Source organism: Calidris pugnax, unplaced genomic scaffold (assembly GCF_001431845.1).
Source record: "Calidris pugnax isolate Ruff unplaced genomic scaffold, ASM143184v1 scaffold42, whole genome shotgun sequence".
NCBI lineage: Eukaryota > Metazoa > Chordata > Aves > Charadriiformes > Scolopacidae > Calidris > Calidris pugnax.
Window position 1 is genome coordinate 2,637,849 of NW_015090920.1, and position 17,537 is coordinate 2,655,385.

Consider the following 17,537-nt stretch of genomic DNA (forward strand, 5'->3'; position numbering starts at 1 on the left):
TTTCCTTGAATGAGAACGAAAGGAAAGGGAAGGGAAAAAAATTGAACAAGCATTGCCAAATCTGCTGGAAAGTTATAGAATGCAGCAGAGATGTGAAGCAAGATCACATTGTTGGGTCAGTGTTCAGGCTATCTCAAATATCTGAAGTTATGGTCTCTATGCCAGTAGTCATGGTCTTAGAGGCACAGAATGACAATGATTGAGGTTGGAAGGGACCTCTGAAGATCATGGGGTCCAGCCCCCCTGCTCAAGGAGGGCCATGTAGAGCCAGTTGCCCAGGACCGTGTTCAGATGGCTTTTGAGTATCTCCAAGGATGGAGATTCTACAGCTTCTCTGGACAACCTTTACCAATGCTCGATCATCCTCACAGTAAAGAAGTGTTTCCTGTTTAAAAAGTGTTTAACTAATGTCAGCAAAAGGAGATTTTCTATTGTTGTAAGCATATGGCAGCACTACACCTCCAAGCTGACTTTCACAATCTGATGGAAGAATAAAAAGTGTTTAACTATTTAACATCAGCAAGAGGAGACGTGTGTTGTTGTAAGCATATGGCAGCACTACACGTCCAAGCTGACTTTCACAATCTGATGGAAGAGCCAGATTTCCAGTGTTCTCTTGAGTTGAAAGCTCACAAAAGTTTTTCCTTTATTTGGATTAGCAGCAACTCACCTTCTGGGATTTCCAGTGTTCTCTGGAGTTGAAACTCACAAAAGTTTTTCCTTTATTTGGATTAGGTATTTCAGGAAGAAAATGCCTGTTTGCCCTCAGGTATGTTTTACAGAGTTAGTGAAATTCTTTCAGGTGCTGTGCAAAATCGTGAGCATTTTTAAATTTGTTCTTTTCTTGACTCTATTATTAATTCTTAAGATGGAAGAATGTGTTGAAAGAATTCTGATCATCATTATTTCAGTTTTATAACTTACATGGAATGGTGAATGCTCGATATATTTGAAAGAATTCTGATTATTTTTGTTTTATAACTTACATGGAATGGTGAATGCTCCATTACCACTGAATTCTCCAGTGTGGTTCAGTATATTCCACTTAAAACCTGATGAACCTCTGTCGTGTACTGTACTCTTAATCCAACATGCCTCTCTTTTCACCATGTCAGGTACGTTGGTGGTGGAATATAACTCTTGGTGCAGAAATAACTCTTCATGCAGGTCTCTTTGGTGGAATATGCAGAAATAACTCTTCATGCAGGTCTCTTTTCCATAGTGAGGGGAGAGAGGGCATTCGAGCTTTGGTTGCTGTGGCTGGGAAAAGAAAGTAGAAATATGTATATTTCTGTCCCAAGCCATTTTCCAAATGAATGTAGGCTCTTGCTTAAATTTTTAATCTTTCTTCTTCTCTGAAATTGTACCTTTGGCTGTCCTTGCACAAATGCTGTTGGGATTTTCAGCCTGCCCTTCATCCCGGTTCTTTCCATAAAGCAAGTACATATCCCAGTGTTTTCTCTTTTTACAATAATAATGTTGATAATCTGTCACTTTCAGTTGTGATTATGTTGTCAGCTAGGCCAGCAAATCTGTAAAATATCTAGAAATCCCTCGCTGGCTGAAACAATTTCTGTAGTGTTTCAGTCAGTACCCACAGCTTTAGGAATGTTGCTGAAGGCAATGGAAGTTCCGCTCTCTGTGGGCCAGAATTACATATGTACAGGGCTTTGGGTTTTATTTTGTTTTGTTTTGTTTTCTTTCTCTCCCAGTGGTCCCAGTTGGGCTTTACGCTTAACCAACCTACAGCGTCTTTCCCAGTGCTTCTGCACTACATCACGTTAGAAGGCAAGTGGTAACTGCCTGATTAAAGCAGGGGCATTTCAAATGAATAGTACCTACCCATGGGCTGTGCTGACAAACACTTCTCATTGCTTTTTGCTCCACGAGGATAGAAAAGGGAAGGAAAAGGTCAAAAGTGTTGAGCCTGTAATGTAAAATTGTAGTTTCTATTTTCCTATGTCATTACGGACCGCTATTTCAGAACGTTATTGACAAAACTAGCAGTTTTCAATAGTGATTGTTGGAACAAAATTCTGCTTTTCTTTCTTGTATTCTTGCACTAGAAAGCCGCTAGCAAAATTTCAGATGCTCTGGGGGAATTCAAAGTCTAATCAATGCCTTCCACCTGTTTTTGTTTTAAATACTGTATTGCTCAGTGGAGCTTAGGCATATCACAGTACATCTACCATGTAATGTTTAGATATCTTAATGAATAACTTAACTCTAAATAGTCTGCTTGTTCTGAGAAGCAAAGTTATTTTACCCTAAACAAAGAGTGTATGCTGTTTCACCCAGAGGAACCAATTTATTTTCCTTTCCTGAGTCTGTTTTGAAATGTGGAAGTGCCCACCAGACTCCTGCTGCTGGAAGCCAGGGCTGTCACAAAGCGCTGCCTTTCAAAAATCCGAGATGTTAAAAAAAGGGATTTTGTGCAAAGTTTTGAGACTTTCCGAGGCGATACAAGTCAGAATGCAGCTTTTGGAACGTCGCTGAAATTGTGCGCTTTGGGGATTATTTGAAAGTCTGAAGCTCGTGTTGTGAGAAAGATTAGTTGCAGAGTTTTTTTGGTTTCATACCTAGCAGAATCACAGATAAACTACATTGGGGAAAAGCAGAACAGTAAAATTGATTCATATGGTCCTCTATCCCGGTCGGAGTACTTGGGAGGAAAAGCATCCTTTCCTTTGTTAAATCTTGAAGGGCATGACATGAAACTGAAATGTTGACAGGGCGACCTTTTTCTTCCATTCATTCCTTCATTCGTAGAAGGGTGTGTATATATAGAGGCAAGTGGCTGAGAAATTTATTAATAAACAAGAAGAATAAATAAATCAACATCTTGTCTTCATAACAAGCCAATGACTTAATAAAACTGCATAGGTATTAGAAAGGGTTCAAAGCCTATACTTTATTTAATCAAAAGATCACAAAACCCACTGCCTTTTGCGGGTAGTGGAAGAGTTAAAGATTAATGGCTTTAATTTGCCTTTTAATATACCATTTCTTCAGTAAAAGCCTCAAGTATAAAATTCAAGTGAACCATGACCATAAGGTTAATGGATTTTCATCAGCCAAATTTTATAAGTGTAGCAAATAATTATTTGTCACGGTCTTCATTGCAATTTGAAAATACCCTTAGGAGACTGCCATTGCTATGGAGAGGAAAAACACCCCGTATTGATTTTTGCTTCTAATGAATAATCCTTTGAATAATTGTGTGTGGTACGTTAGATCTCATGATCATCTACTCAGTGCATGCGAGTTCTAGGTAATTTTCACAGTCTTGCCTTAGTTTGTCTTCTACCCCTTCCTTCCTGAGACACTGTACTCTTCTAAGGGGGTCTCTAAATGAATTTTCAGGGGCTTTGGGGCTGTGCTTTGGGAGGTGCTTAGCGTATTTTTGTAGGCTGGTAGAAACAGTCACAGAAGCAATTTATGGTTGAAATATTTGTTTTTGGGGTGGAGGAGCTTCAGCTCAGAATATTCAGTTCTAACCTTGGTTAGTGCTCAATTTTCCGTACTGAGATATGGTTGGAAAAAACCTCCACATACTCTGCTTTATTGTGGCTAAATTTACATGAATGTGTTGTCTTCTTAATTCGAAACACAGCTGGAACAGGTTTATCATCTGGGGTTTTTTTTCAGTGCTATAATATGTTGCTTACAATATATATTTGTATTTCGATTACATTGATTTTAAAGTTATTGTGTGAAATAAAGTTTTAGCAACGCGATTCATTCTGATTATAGAAACCCTATATTAATGTGAGTGTTGCACATCATATAATTCTTAAAGGATATATTTGGCATCATAGCAATAGAGTACAGCAATGCAAAAAATACAGATGTGCCCTATGTCTGACTTCAATTATTGCTGTTCACGAAGCAGTATCTTATGTACACTGTATATTTTGGTTTCTGGGCTTGTCAGCAGTCTGTATAAACACTTTAATGTTGCATGAATGTAACGTTTTTGTGTTTCAGCTTCTCTCATTTTTGTGGTGCACGCACTATAAATTCTATATATTAAAAAGCAACAACTTCCTTTTCCTGAGGAGTTCAAAATCTCAGCATGTTACAAGTTTTGCATATTGAAAAAGTGTAGAAGCAGAGATTGCGAGTGCCAAAATACTTGCAGACTTCGGCAGAGAGAGAGATGTTTGCAAGATCCTGTCTTCAGTTCTTTCCACTATTTCCTAAATGTAAATCTTTGAGCTGGAATTTTGCTTGGAGACTTATCATCTTGAGGCAGTTTCCTCGCCTTCCAGTGACAGTGTTTTAGTATTTGTAGAATGTGTGTCTTTGGAGTTCATTGCTCTGAATATCAATATTCTTACATTGTTCTATGGAGAAGTTTTGTGCCTCCCTACCTCGGGACAGGGAGCTGAAATTTATCATGACTTAGTCCTGGTGTGAAAGATGTGTATTTGGTTGAAAAGCTGCCCAAATTAAGCTGATTCACAAATCACGGGTTAAATGCACTCAGTGTATAATACTCAGCATCTACATTCTGTGCTGAACATCTGGAGCCCAGGGATGGGGAGTTTTCCCCTGGAACCAATCATCCCCTGCAGCGAGGTGCACAAAAGTGCCGTGGCAAGCAACGTGATGAGGTGATACTGGACGAGGCAGGGGAAGGACTGGTGGGGAAGAGGAGGAGAAGGAGGAGCAGAATCGGTGATAGGACCGAGGGCGGGATGAAAGGAGATGGCTGCAAGAGCAACAGGAACAGGGAAGTAGAGAGGAGAATATATAAACTTGTCAGAGACTGGGAGGAGACGAGGAGAGGCAGAAAAGAATGAGGGAAGAAAAGGAATTGTAAGTAGGAGCAATGGAGCGAAGGATTAGGTAGGATCAGGAGTTTAATTACTAGGTAATAGTGCTTCATAGAATCATAGAATTGCCCAGGCCGGAAGGGACCTCCAAAGGCCATCTAGTCCCACCTCCCCGCAGTCAGCAGGGACACCCCCAACCAGACCAGGTTGCCCAGGGCCTCATCGAGCCTCACCTTGAATATCTCCAGGGATGGGGCCTCAACCACCTCCCTGGGCAACCTGTTCCAGTGCTCCACCACCCTCACAGTGAAGAACCCTCTCCTCATCTCCAATCTAAATCTGTTCCCCTCCAGCTTGAAGCCATTGCCCCTCGTCCTGTCACTGCAGGCCTTTCTAAACAGGTTCTCCCCAGCCTTCCTGTAGGTCCCTTCAGGTACTGGAAGGCTGCTCTTAGGTCTCCCCGGAGCCTCCTCTTCTCCAGGCTGAACAACCCCAGCTCCCTCAGCCTGTCCTCGTAGCAGAGGTGCTCCATCCCCCTGATCATCCTTGTGGCCCTCCTCTGGACCCTCTCCATCAGGTCCATGTCCTTCTTATATTGAGGGCTCCAGACCTGCACACAATACTCCAGGTGAGGTCTCACCAGAGCAGAGTAAAGTGGCAGAATCCCCTCTCTGGACCTGCTGGCAACGCTTCTTTTGATGCAGCCCAGGATGGGATTGGCCTTCTGGGCTGCAAGTGCCCACTGCCTGCTCATGTCAGCTTAGTTCCTTATTTCCCTTTTGATGACAGCAAATCATCCAGCAGACAGCTCGGAGAGATGTTTGTCACCCTGCTCACATGAAGATGCTGATAGGTGCTGCCGTGCTGAGCGTTGCATGCAAAAATAAAAGTACAGCAGGTAAAAAACAGAAGCCAAGTTGGGGAGCAAAAGTTGGAACCAGAACTGAGAAGAGGCATCTGGAAACAGAAGGAGAGCCTAGGAAAAGTTTTAGCCTTACGGGAGTTATTAATAATTGCCCAAACTGTAGGTTTTAAGGGTCGTGATCTTGCTGGTGGCTCGTGCTGATGTCATTCCACATGACAGAATTCTGCTCCTTGTCTCCTGCACGGCAGCAGGACAGGGTCTTTGGTTCAGAAGAAGTTTTGTTCTCTTTAGGGTCACTGTAATAGTCATTACCAAGACCCACATTGAAAAGATGTGTGAGATCTCAGTATTGCTGTGAGAAAAGTCAGTAATGGAGCCTTCCAGGGACTGGTTTTGGGAACTGTTTTTACTCAGTGCTTTCTGAGGTGGGGAGTGCTGAAGGTCTACAGAGTGATGAAGGCAGTGGATGAGATGAATGCAGAACTGTTATTCAGGAGATCCCACAGTACGAGACCTGTGGGCTACTCACTGAAACTCGTGGGCTTACTGGTATTCCTGATCCTGTGGTTGTGGGTGCTGGGGAGCACAAGGGGAAGGGACTGTAGAGGGGCCAAGCTCACAGCATCTCCTGCTGCCACTGCTGGAGATACAGTACTGAGCTAGATGGATCATGATCTCTCCCACCCCATAGGGTATCACTTATTTTAATAAAATTTCAAGTTCAGTTCTCTTAAAACACATTTTGGCTTATTTAAACTCTCAAAATCCCTCTTTAAGAAATCCCTCATGCTTCCTGTCATATTAATATCTCATAGTATCATCTGGTAGAGTCGATCCCTTTTTAAGAGATATTTCTCATGCTTCCAGTCATTTTAATATCTCATAGTATCATCTGGTAGAGTCATCAGGTAAGTGAGGAAAGTTGCTGTTCTTCCAGATACTCGGTATGTATCATGATATTTCCAACAGCACACAAGAAATATCAAAATGAATTGAAGACTCCTCTCTCAAGATGTCTTCACTGTGAAAACCAATGATATCCTCTCTCTCTCCATGATCTGGATCCCAAATAAAGTTTTCAAATATAGATTTGCCATCAGTCCCCGTGCTGCATGCAAAATCAGGGTATAAGCTACTGAATTTGTCACGGGTGGTTCCAGGATAGATGAAGAAAGGAAGCAGTCTCTGTGAAGAGAGCTGGATTGTTCTTATTAATCCAGAGCAGGAGTCTAAAAATGGTGGTCTAAATGAATTCTAGTCATTATTTAACATCTCAGTTCCCTCCATCATTCAGCTTTTTGCCAGAGAGAAAAGGAGGATAGCTTCTGCTAAACTGGTATTAGAGACCCTTGGGGGAATGTCAGGTATGATATTTTGATGCCAGTGCTGCTGGATCTTGTAAATGTATCTAATTAGAAGAGTAAATTTCTTTAGCTGACCTCACATTAGCCCTTTGGAACGTGGAATGAATTACAGGTGAGATAAAACTTAACTAGTGACATCTAATATATTAAAGAGATTTGTGTATAGTAACATGAATTCTGTTGCTGGGTAGAATAACGTAACAATAATTATGTATTGTTATATATTATTTACATTTAAATAATGTAAATTATACATTATTTACATATGTAATGTTATGTATGATGTATGCGAAGGTTGTATTGATATCAAGTCTGCCTGGATGTTCAGCTGTCAATGGAAAACTTCTCAGGAAAGAGAAAGAGGGGGAATGACACCTATTTATCTGACCAATATCCATGTGATTTCCCCGCAGGCAATTCAGCTGAGTCGAGATGGACAGTATCTGCTGACGGGGGGGGACAACGGAGTTGTCATGGTGTGGCAGATGTGGGACCTCAAGCGGCTCTTCGCTTACCCGGGGTGCGATGCTGGAATCCGATCCATGGCCTTGTCGTATGACCAAAGGTTAGAGCCAAGTTTTGGTCCTCCCCAGAATTCCAGAGATACATTCTGACATACTGACAATTAACTTGCGTTTTTGTTTTTTTCTTCTGATTTTGGTTTTCTGTGGATCCTGGTGATTGTAATTGAGAATTCTGCGCTCGCCTAAGTTTCTTTCTAACATGTCATATTTAGGGCAGATAATCTTTTTCAGGATTTCAGCTCTCGGGGGAATGAAGAGAGATTCAAGAAATCTTACTTTGGCAGATTTTCAAGATAGTTTGAGTTATTGGCCTGTGCCAGTGTACAGTGTGGGTCACCTGGAGGTGGAACATTACCTATGTGCTTTTCAGGCTCCTTCCTTCACTTATGATACAAATCACGTTCCTAATTCCAGATCTTTACCTTAAAAATAGAACCGTTGGAATAGTTGCACAATGGGATTCCCTCCACACATCCATATTTTGCTAAAGCAAATGTTAATTTTCATAGAAAACGTAGAAAAGTTATTTTATCCACAAAAAGCATGACCTTCCTTGAAGGGTTCTTCTACTTGTAGGCAAGCAGTTAATATTTTTACATTCCACTTTGCCATGCAGCTGTACTTAAAAGTCCTGCTGTGTTTTTATCACAAAAGTGTTGTTTGTTTGTAAGCTGGATGTTTACCATTTCATTTGTGCACTTTCAGCTTGCGGGCTAGAATTTTGTTTGCTTTGGTGTATTTGCTTAGCAGGGTTCGTGTGTACTTTTCAAGCACATTTGGCTCCTAAATCCCTTAGGAATACCTACATTGGGCTGTAAAGCATCTTTTTTTAATGTTTTTACCTTACATAAAATCCAAGCCAGCAAAATCTGTGGACTTGAATCAAACATTCAACAGCTTCTTGTTAAGCATAATTAGAGATTATAGGCATTTTGGAAGAAACAATTTTCCATTAAAAAGCCCCTGCTGTTTAAAATATTTCAATAGCTGGAGTTACCTCTGTTGAATTTTAGACCTCTGAAGTGTATAAAATTCTACATTTAGAGAACCTTTAAACTGTAATTAATGGCATGTCAACATAATCTTTGCATGTCAATAAACTGAAATTTAATGTGGGCATCTATAAATTTATACACGTGCTCGAGTTAGAAACCTACTCACTTTGCCTTTGGAGACAGAAACTCAGAAGAGATTTACTCAGAGTATTTGACTGAGTAATTACTCAGTAATTACAGGTAATTACTCAGAGTAATTTATTTGGTATGCATGAATGTATGTGTTTGAGTGACAGTGTGTAAAAAGACGTTTTAACCTAATACAAAACCAATCAAAATGGTGCTCTTGAAATGGTGTGATACTATCAAAATGCAATGTTTTGATGATCTCATATTTAGTCTTTGATTTGAAGGAGAAATGTCAGCTTTTTACTCAGAATGTTGGGTTTTTTTTAATTCTGAGGCTTTTTTCCTAAAGTGCCAGAATTTTCATAAAACTCTAGTATGAAACAGTAGAATAGATGGTATAAAAACTCATGTAATTGTGTTTTATGTCGGGGTCATGGCTTTTCAAGCAGATCTAAACGATCTCTAGTAGTAGGCCAAGGGTAAGGAATTTAGAAAGAACGAGTGCCTCAGTGGGAAAGCACAGTGATTGCTTTGAGGAACTTCCAACAATCAAAGCCTTCAGCTGGCTTTCAAACCCAAACATGAACATTTCCAACTGAAGCGGTGGTGAAACCCCAATCAACACTTCTCCTAGCCTTCTTTAGCTTTGCTACTTCACCTGGCTTTCATCCCACTCTGATACCCACCAAAATCCAACCAAGCAAGCCAAGAAATAGTCCCAGGAAATCTGAAGTGACCTGGCAGGACAGTGATGCTGGTAAATAATTCTGTTGTCTAATTCCCAATTGTAGCTTCAGGCCAACCATACAAATGATTCCATAGTGTTTTGTGTGTTTTGCCATCAATAAATCATAGAATGGTTTGAGTTGGAAGGGACCTTAAAGATCATCTCGTTCCATGGGCAGGGACACCTCCCACCAGACCAGGTTGCTCCAAGCCCCATCCAGCCTGGCCTTGAACCCCTCCAGGGATGGGGCAGCCACAGCTTCTCTGGGCAACCTGTTCCAGTGCCTCACCACCCTCACAGCAAAGAATTTCTTTCTGGTATCTCATCTAAATCTCCCCTCTCTCAATTTAAAACCGTTCCCCCTTGTCCTGTCACTGCACTCCCTGACAAAGAGTCCCTCCCCAGCTCTCCTGTAGCTCCCTTCAGATTTTGGAAGGCTGCTATGAGGTCTTCCCAGAGCCTTCTCTTCTCCAGGCTGAACAACCCCAGCTCTCTCAGCCTGTCCTCACAGCAGAGGTGCTCCAGCCCTCTGAGCATCTTCATGGTCCTGTCAGATCTGTCAGATGGCAGTTTTCACTGAATTTCACTGAATTTTAGAGTTGGAAGGGACCATAGAGATCATCTAGTCCAAGTCCCCTGCTGAAGCAGGATTGCCTAGAGCTTGTCAGAGCATGTTACTCAGGAGCATCCAGGCGGGGCTTGAAAATCTCCAAGGAAGGGGGCTCCACACCCTCCCTGGGCAGCCTCTGCCAGGGCTCTGCCACCCTCACCGTGAAGAAGTTTCTCCTCATATTTGAGTGGAACCTCTTATGTTCCAACTTGTGCCCGTTGCCCCTCGTCCTCTCACTGGGAACCACTGAAAAGAGTCTGGCTCCCTCCTCCTTCAACCCTCCCTTGAGATACTTGTAGGCATTGATAAGGTCTCCCCTCAGCCTTCTCTTCTCCAGACTAAAGAGTCCCAGCTCTCTCAGTCTCTCCTCATAAGGGAGATGCTCCAATCCTTGAACCATTTATTCAAATCCAGCTTGCTGGAATCCTTGGAAGCCCAAGATGGGAGCCCCTAAAGCCTGACTTGTGTGGTATTTGGAGCCCTTCCAGCTGTCTTCAGGAGAAGTTGGTCATTGCCTTGGGTTCTTGTGCCCATACTGACGTAACTCTTCGGTGTGTTGACTTACATATTTGAATTCGAGGTGGTTCACTAACGAATATGTGCTTTCCTTAGGTGTATAATGACTGGCATGGCGTCGGGGAGCATAGTGGTTTTCTACAATGATTTCAATCGTTGGCACCACGAGTATCAAACCAGATACTGACCTCCGTAGAGACCAAGACTAGCACTGACCGTGGGCAGCTGGGGGCAGAAGGAAAGCCAACGCAGCACGCCGCCCTCGGTGTCTCGCCACGACGTTGTTTCTTACAAATAGCTATATTACATCTGAATGTAACTTGAATTTGCTGGAAGAAGCAACCTATTTTTTAAAGTTAATTGCTATTTTTGTAGACCTTGCTTGACTTTTTCTGGGGAAGGGCAAAGAAGCAGAAAAACGGCTGCTGGGTTCTGTAGTTAAAAATCTATATTTTTAGTCATAATAAGAAGTCTATTTTGATCCCTGTATGTAAAAGAAACCTAAAGTAAAGACGGTTAAAACTCACATTCTAGCTATATTATGAAGAAACGGATTTTCCATCTGAAGCTTTATCTGTAACCTTGAGGGATATATGATTTTAACGTAATGGGAATGAATTATGATGTTTGGGGAATTTTAATCTGTGCTCTCTGTACCACACTTTGTCTCATACTTTTCTAAATGATTGTACTACATCAGCACTGAAGTTTCTGGGAATCAATGGTAATAATTTAAATTATGGTTAATGTAATTTTAAACTTTGCAAATCGTTTCCATCCATGTTGCTATTCAAGCATGTTTCTAGACTTAGACAATTAGTTCTTTTTTTTGTTGTATGTTTTGTGCAGTTAAGAGAGAGAAACGGGAAACGGAGTTTGTGTTACATCCGAGTGTGAATCCTTCTAGTTTCTACCTGGCACCTCCTTCGAAGCACACCAAAATGTGGATTGTTCCTCAAAATCAGGAAGGCTCCAATTAGAAACCCACAGAGGCAGGTATTTTTTTTAAATAGGTGCAAGTACCAAAGCACACTTCTGCTGGTTGACTGTGAAAGCACCAAAAGGGCAGGTGTTTGCTGGTGCCTCTCCACAGCAGCAGAAGCACTAGACTTGCAGGTGACTCTTCTTTATTTTCCCCCAGAACTAGCCCCTGCAGTACCACAGCACACACCATATTCCTTTTCTATTTTGCTATCACCAAATCCAGTCAGATCCTGCCCAATCGTTACCTCTTTCTCTTAGGGAATGAAAAAAACTAATTTATACTAAGGAACAATTAAGTTATTTTGGTGTCGCACAAATCTACTTTTCTACAAGATTGCTGTGCAGAACTCTGTGAAAATATTTGTGAAAAGAACTGTTATTGTTTTGTAAGTCTGTATTGCATAAAAAAAACTTCTTTGTATGTTGTGATCTCTGAGTTGAAATTTAACATTCCATCTCTGTATGGAGACATACATTTCTCTAGCTGCCTACTAGAGCAGTTCCTCTTTTTTCTAAGCGTTTAACTACTCTCTCTTTAACTAAAGATTTGGAATGAGAAAATTCAGTTTGAGTGAAGAAATTAAATAAAATTACATTTGTAATTGAGAGCTTCGTGGAGTACTGGGTTCTTGGGATTCAATGTGTGTTCCTGATAGAGGAAGCAGGTGCTGTGGCTCGTGTGTTTGAAGTCCCCTTGGTGTTCATGCAATGGTGAGTAAGTTTTCTGTGCTTTCTACATTTTTATGGTGACGTGGTTATGGTGGTATCAGTAAAGTTACATTTTTATGTTTTGTCTAGCAGAAGGAGCAGTTAGAAGAAGGAGAAGGCTCTACTTGTCTCGTCTGTGGTAAGTGCCCAGCGTGTAGAGCAGAACTTCACACTTTCTTAAGCTCAACAACATTCGTTGCCTTGTATCGGAAGATTTTGGGGGGAAAATGCTCTCCAAGTGCTGTTTGCATTTGTCCCAAGCCAGGGGTGGGTTTCCTAGGCTAGGGGGAGGGAAAAAAGGGCAGTGTTTTGCACATTACAAGTTGCTACAGCTCTTCTAAGGAAAAGGACATCTTCATCTTCTACCTTCTGAGCAAGCCTGTGAAGACACCCCCCATTCTGGACTGCTTTGGTGAGTAGGACATACCCCTCCTTCCATGGGTAAACCGATGTCCCTTGAGGGGCCAGGCCTGCACTTGGGATCCCAGCTTTGGCTGAACTGCTCCTTGTCATGCTCTTCATGATGAGGTGGCAGCAAAGGGTTAAATTTCCAACTGTTGAGGTGTTTGTTAGTCTGTTCAGGGCAGCACCTGTGCGGGATGGATGGCCTGGAAGCTGTTGAACCCACAGGTGTCGGGCATTAACCTGCAGCTGGGCCTCAGCGAGCTGTTTACTTGCTTTGCAGAATCTTCCTGAAAAGAGGGAGCCCAGTCTTCTCTTTCCTCAGAATTTGGAGGGAGCATTTTTGAACAGTGGCTTTATTTTTTTACATGACAGCCTGGACTTTCTTCTGTTCTGGTAAGTTCAAATGGCCGTGGTGTGGGGTGTGTTTTATTGGCTCTGGAAAGCGGCATTTGCTGCTGAGGGGAAGGCTGGGCAGCAGCAGGGGCTGGGCTGCCAGTTTGATTTGTGGGGAAATGCTTGAGAGCTTGAAATCCCTTCTGTTTTGTGACAAATTGCTGATATAAACGCTGTAGGAGCTGGCAGGAGGTGATGGTATGATCAGAGTGGTGGCTTCTGTGGAGGAAGCTTGTGTTGTGGTGTTACTGCACGTGAAGGTAAATTAATGCCATAATGCTTTTGAGACTGGTTCTTTGTCTTGTGTTGTGCTGTGTGCTATCAGAAGGCCTCTACACCTGGAAAGCATGTCTTGTGACATACATATTTATTTCTGGTTTCTGTTTCTGGTCCTGGTGTACTCTTGGGAGTCCTCCACTTTGCTTCTGCTAAAGGTTCCTGCTCTTATGGTTTAGCACTGAGCAAAATAAATATTGGAAAGAGCTAATCTGATAGCAATATAGAGAGTTATCTGTGGATGTTCTGCTGCTGGAGGTTGTTATTTACTAGGAAAAGGGAGCGTTTAGAATCATAGAATCATTTAGGTTGGAAAAGACCCTTAAGATCGTGAAGTCCAACTGTTAACCTAATGCTGCCAAGTCCACCACTAAGACATGTCCCTAAAGTGCCACATCTACATGTCTCAAATCCCTCCAGGGATGGTGCCTCAGCCCTTTCCCTGGGCAGCCCATTCCAAGGCTTAATAACCCTTTCCATGTAAACGTTTTTCCTGATCTCCAGTCCAAAGCTCCCTTGGCCAACTTGAGGCCATTTCTTCTTGTCCCACTGCCTGTTGCTTGGGAGAAGAGACTGACACTCCCTTTGCTACACCCTCCTTTCAGCTAGGTGTAGGTAGTGAGGTCTCCCCCCAGCCTCCTTGTCTCTAGGCTGAACAAACCCAGTTCCCTCAGCCTCTCCTCATAAGACTTGTGCTCCAGACCCCTCACCATCTTTGTCGCCCTTCTCTGGCCCCGCTCCAGCACCTCAATGTCTTTTTTTGTGGTGAGGGGCCCAAAACTGGACACAGCCCTTGAGGTGGGGCCTCACCAGTGCCCAGGACAGGGGGTCCATCACCTCCGGAGTCCTATTCACCTTGGTGATCCTGGTGGCCTTCTTGGCCACCTGGGCACACTGCTGACAGCCTCTCCACCAACACCCCCAGGGCCTTTTCTGCCAGGCAGCTCCAGCCACTCTGCCCCCAGCCTGGAGCGCTGCAGGGGGTTGGTGGGACCCAAGGGCAGGACTCAGCACTTGGCCTTGTTGAACCTCATCCCATTGGCCTTGGCTCATTGACCCAACCTGTCCAGGTCCCTCTGCAAAGCCTCTCTACCCTCCAGCAGATTGACACTCCTGCCTAACTTGGTGTCATCTGCAAACCCACTAAGGGTGCACTTGATCCCCTCGTCCAGATCATTGATAAAGATATTAAACAGGACTGGCCCCAATACCGAGCCCTGGGGAACACCAATTGTGACCAACCACCAACTGCATTGAACTCCCTTCACCACCACTTTCTAGGTCCAGCCCTCCAGCCAGTTTCTCACCCACCAAAGAGTACACCCATCCAGGCCATGAGCTGCCAGTTTCTCCTGGAGAATGCTGTGGGAAATGGTGTCAAGGGCTTTCCCTCATCCACCAAGCGGGTCATGTTGTCATAGAAGGAGACCATGTTAGTCAAGCAGGACCTGCCCCCTGCTGACTGGGCCCGACCACCTGGTTGTCCTGTACCTGCTGTGTGATGGCACTCAAGATGATCTGCTCCATCACCTCCCCAGGCACCGAGGTCAGGGTGACAGGCCCATAGTACCCCAGATCCTCCTTCTGGCCCTTCTTGTAGATGTGAATATTGCTGATACAGTGGTAGCTTTTTTTTTTCCACAACTGCTGTCAGAGGCTGGCATGGTTTTGAAGTTCTCTTTGCAATTCTAAAAATATGCAAATAGAATTTCTGTTTAGAAATATGGTGGTCCGTTTCCGCTGTGGTGCGGGATGTGCAGGATCAAGCTGGGGGTTCTTGAGGAGCAGGGGAGTTTCTTTGGTTCTTCCACACACCCAAACAGCAGCAACAAAAAACCTGACCCGTGTGTTTCATCCAGAGCTGGTGTCCTGCAACAAAAAATCGTTTTCCTTTCTTTTACTGGGAATTAGGAAATTAAAAACTGTGTCTTCTGTGGGAAATGAATTTTATTGCGATTTACTCAGGACGTGATTGCTGTTGGATATATTGAGTAAGAGTTACCTAGATATGGTGACCATCTAGATTGTAGCTTTTCTGGTTTATGTATGTTTCATATCCACAGAAATTTAAGTGTGCTCGCGCCGTGGCACCTCTGGTTTGCTTTCTCTTCAACATATAACGTGAAATCCAAAATAGTTTACTTTTATTCAGAACCAACCTAAGATCTTCAGTAAACTCATCCAGTTAATGATGTGTGTCCGTGCTTATGTGTCACAATTTAAAGCTGCTCTTTAAAAGCTCTGGATCAAAACCAGTAGGAAATGGTTTCTGATTTTATTTAGATGTACTGAAATCAATTCAAACCCAGCCAGTGTCATGAGGGGGGAAAAAATGAATTAAAACATAGCAAACAAAGTTTGGAAGAATAAATCCTAACTTGTATCTGTAAATAGTTTATTTTTAGTTGATACTTCTTATTATGAAGAAGCATGTTATTATAAGAGTATGTAAAATATTTCACAACTTTTAATAGATTATGGGAAATAAAGCTACTTTCCTGTAAATGAATTGAGAGAATATCAGAAAGTGTAGTCTTGAAACCAAAGAGATTGGTGTATTTAGTAAAATCTGAAGTTATATACAACCTCGTACGTACAACTGCATCACACAGTCAACCCATTGAAGACATTTAGGTGTGTGCTTTGGAAATGGTGCTTGTGTTGCATGAGAATAATGGAAAAAGAGAGATTTCCAAAACATTGTGCTTGGTGTTTGCTAAATGGGCAAAGTTTGATATGATCATTTACTGCTTTTTTTTTCTTCTTCCTACTGTTGCTTCGTTCCCTGTGTATTGTGAGCTCCGAGCTGCAAATTGTACTCTAATTGTCTGTTCAGAATTTGGTGTATTCAGCAACAGACAGAATTGCTCTTGTATTTTGCTTTTTGTCTTGCTTACCTGTGTGCTAGGGATCCTTTTTCCAAGCAAGCTCCAGTAGCCACAAAACCAAAATCTGACCATTCTGAACAGCAGAACTAGTGTCTTCTTAAAGTACTTAAACTTTCAGCGTGTGGGGTTTAAACACTCAAAAGGTCAGCATTTCGTATTAATTGGCAAATATTATTTTGGGGAGAAGGGAAGAGTTGCTGGTGCTTCTTGGTGAAGCCACCCTTCTTTGAAACCTGTGTCTTACGTGATTCTCACTCTGGGCTTTCTGTTTCCACGCACGATAAATGTACTTAAAATTGAAATGCTGTTTGAAACAAAATCAAGAATAGACACAACAGCTGAGGAAAAACTCCTTGGTGGCTGGTTGCGTAGCAGTTTGCTGCTTTAGTCCCTGCCTTGGTGGTTTATTATTTTTTTTACAGTGCCAATTTAGTTTAAAAACAAAACAAAAATCCCTCTAGGAAGGTTTCCCCTGACAGAGAAGCTCAGCTCGATACCTCCTTGTGTGCGTTAGACATTGAGACTGATTGTACAAGGAGTGTTTGATTCAGTTGCCTTTTTTAAATCTTAAAAAAAAAAACAAAAAAAAACAACCTGGTTTTTCTTAACCAGCATTTTGGGTAGGTTACTGCCTTTGTGCAGCCTTGTTGCTTTCCCATTGCTGTTTGACTGTAGCTTGAAAGAAGTAAATGCAAAATATCATTTCCCATTTTAAAACTGTTAAAAACCAAGATAATTGATAAATATGCGTATTTATATAAAAGCGAATAAATAAGTCAGTAATTTTACTCTATCAATTTGTAATAATTAGACCGGGGGGGGAGAAATATATGCAAATCGGGCTTAAATGAGACTTTAAAATAAAAATTTCCTGCTTGCTGCATGAATTTATTGGTTTAGCCCGAGATGATCAAAATGGTTTCTGTGAATAGGAATTTGAACTCCTTTTTGGCGAGTAGAGGCAGTGGTATAACAAGTTACTGCTTCCTAGCTAACTTTTTTTTTTTAATTTCAAGTAGATTAGGAAAATGAGAGCCTTCTCATAAAGGCCGAAGCTGTGATCCCTGTTGGCAATTCCATGTAGGATCTTGTTTCTGGTCTCCTTGAGGTACACCAGGGGGCTGAGTGTCTCCTCTACCCCCTGGGCTCCTCGGGCTGTACCAGGAGGTGTCTGCCCCCCCTTGAAGGATGCCTCACGGCTTGTAGGGTGTAAATTGGTGACCTCTCATGCACACTCAGGTTGATCTTTCAGTGTAGAGGCAAGAAAAATGGCACTGGCTGTTACTCACAGAAGTTACTGCTGTTGCCGGAGGCTTCTCCACACACACCTAAATCATAGCACCTCTATTTTTGGGAAAGGAACCAAAAAAGCAGG

General features: G+C 42.4%; 1 protein-coding gene across 1 annotated transcript in view; it reads left to right on the forward strand.

Annotated features, from left to right (window-relative positions):
• LRBA (LPS-responsive vesicle trafficking, beach and anchor containing) overlaps window positions 1-12,100 on the forward strand; it is a 464,550-nt gene extending 452,450 nt beyond the window's left edge. Inside the window, exons 55-56 of the mRNA XM_014950036.1 lie at window positions 7,421-7,572; window positions 10,605-12,100. Coding sequence (XP_014805522.1) covers window positions 7,421-7,572; window positions 10,605-10,695 — 243 coding nt within the window. The 3' untranslated portion in view covers window positions 10,696-12,100. The remainder of the gene's footprint in view (window positions 1-7,420; window positions 7,573-10,604) is intronic.
• Window positions 12,101-17,537: the final 5,437 nt, after the last annotated feature.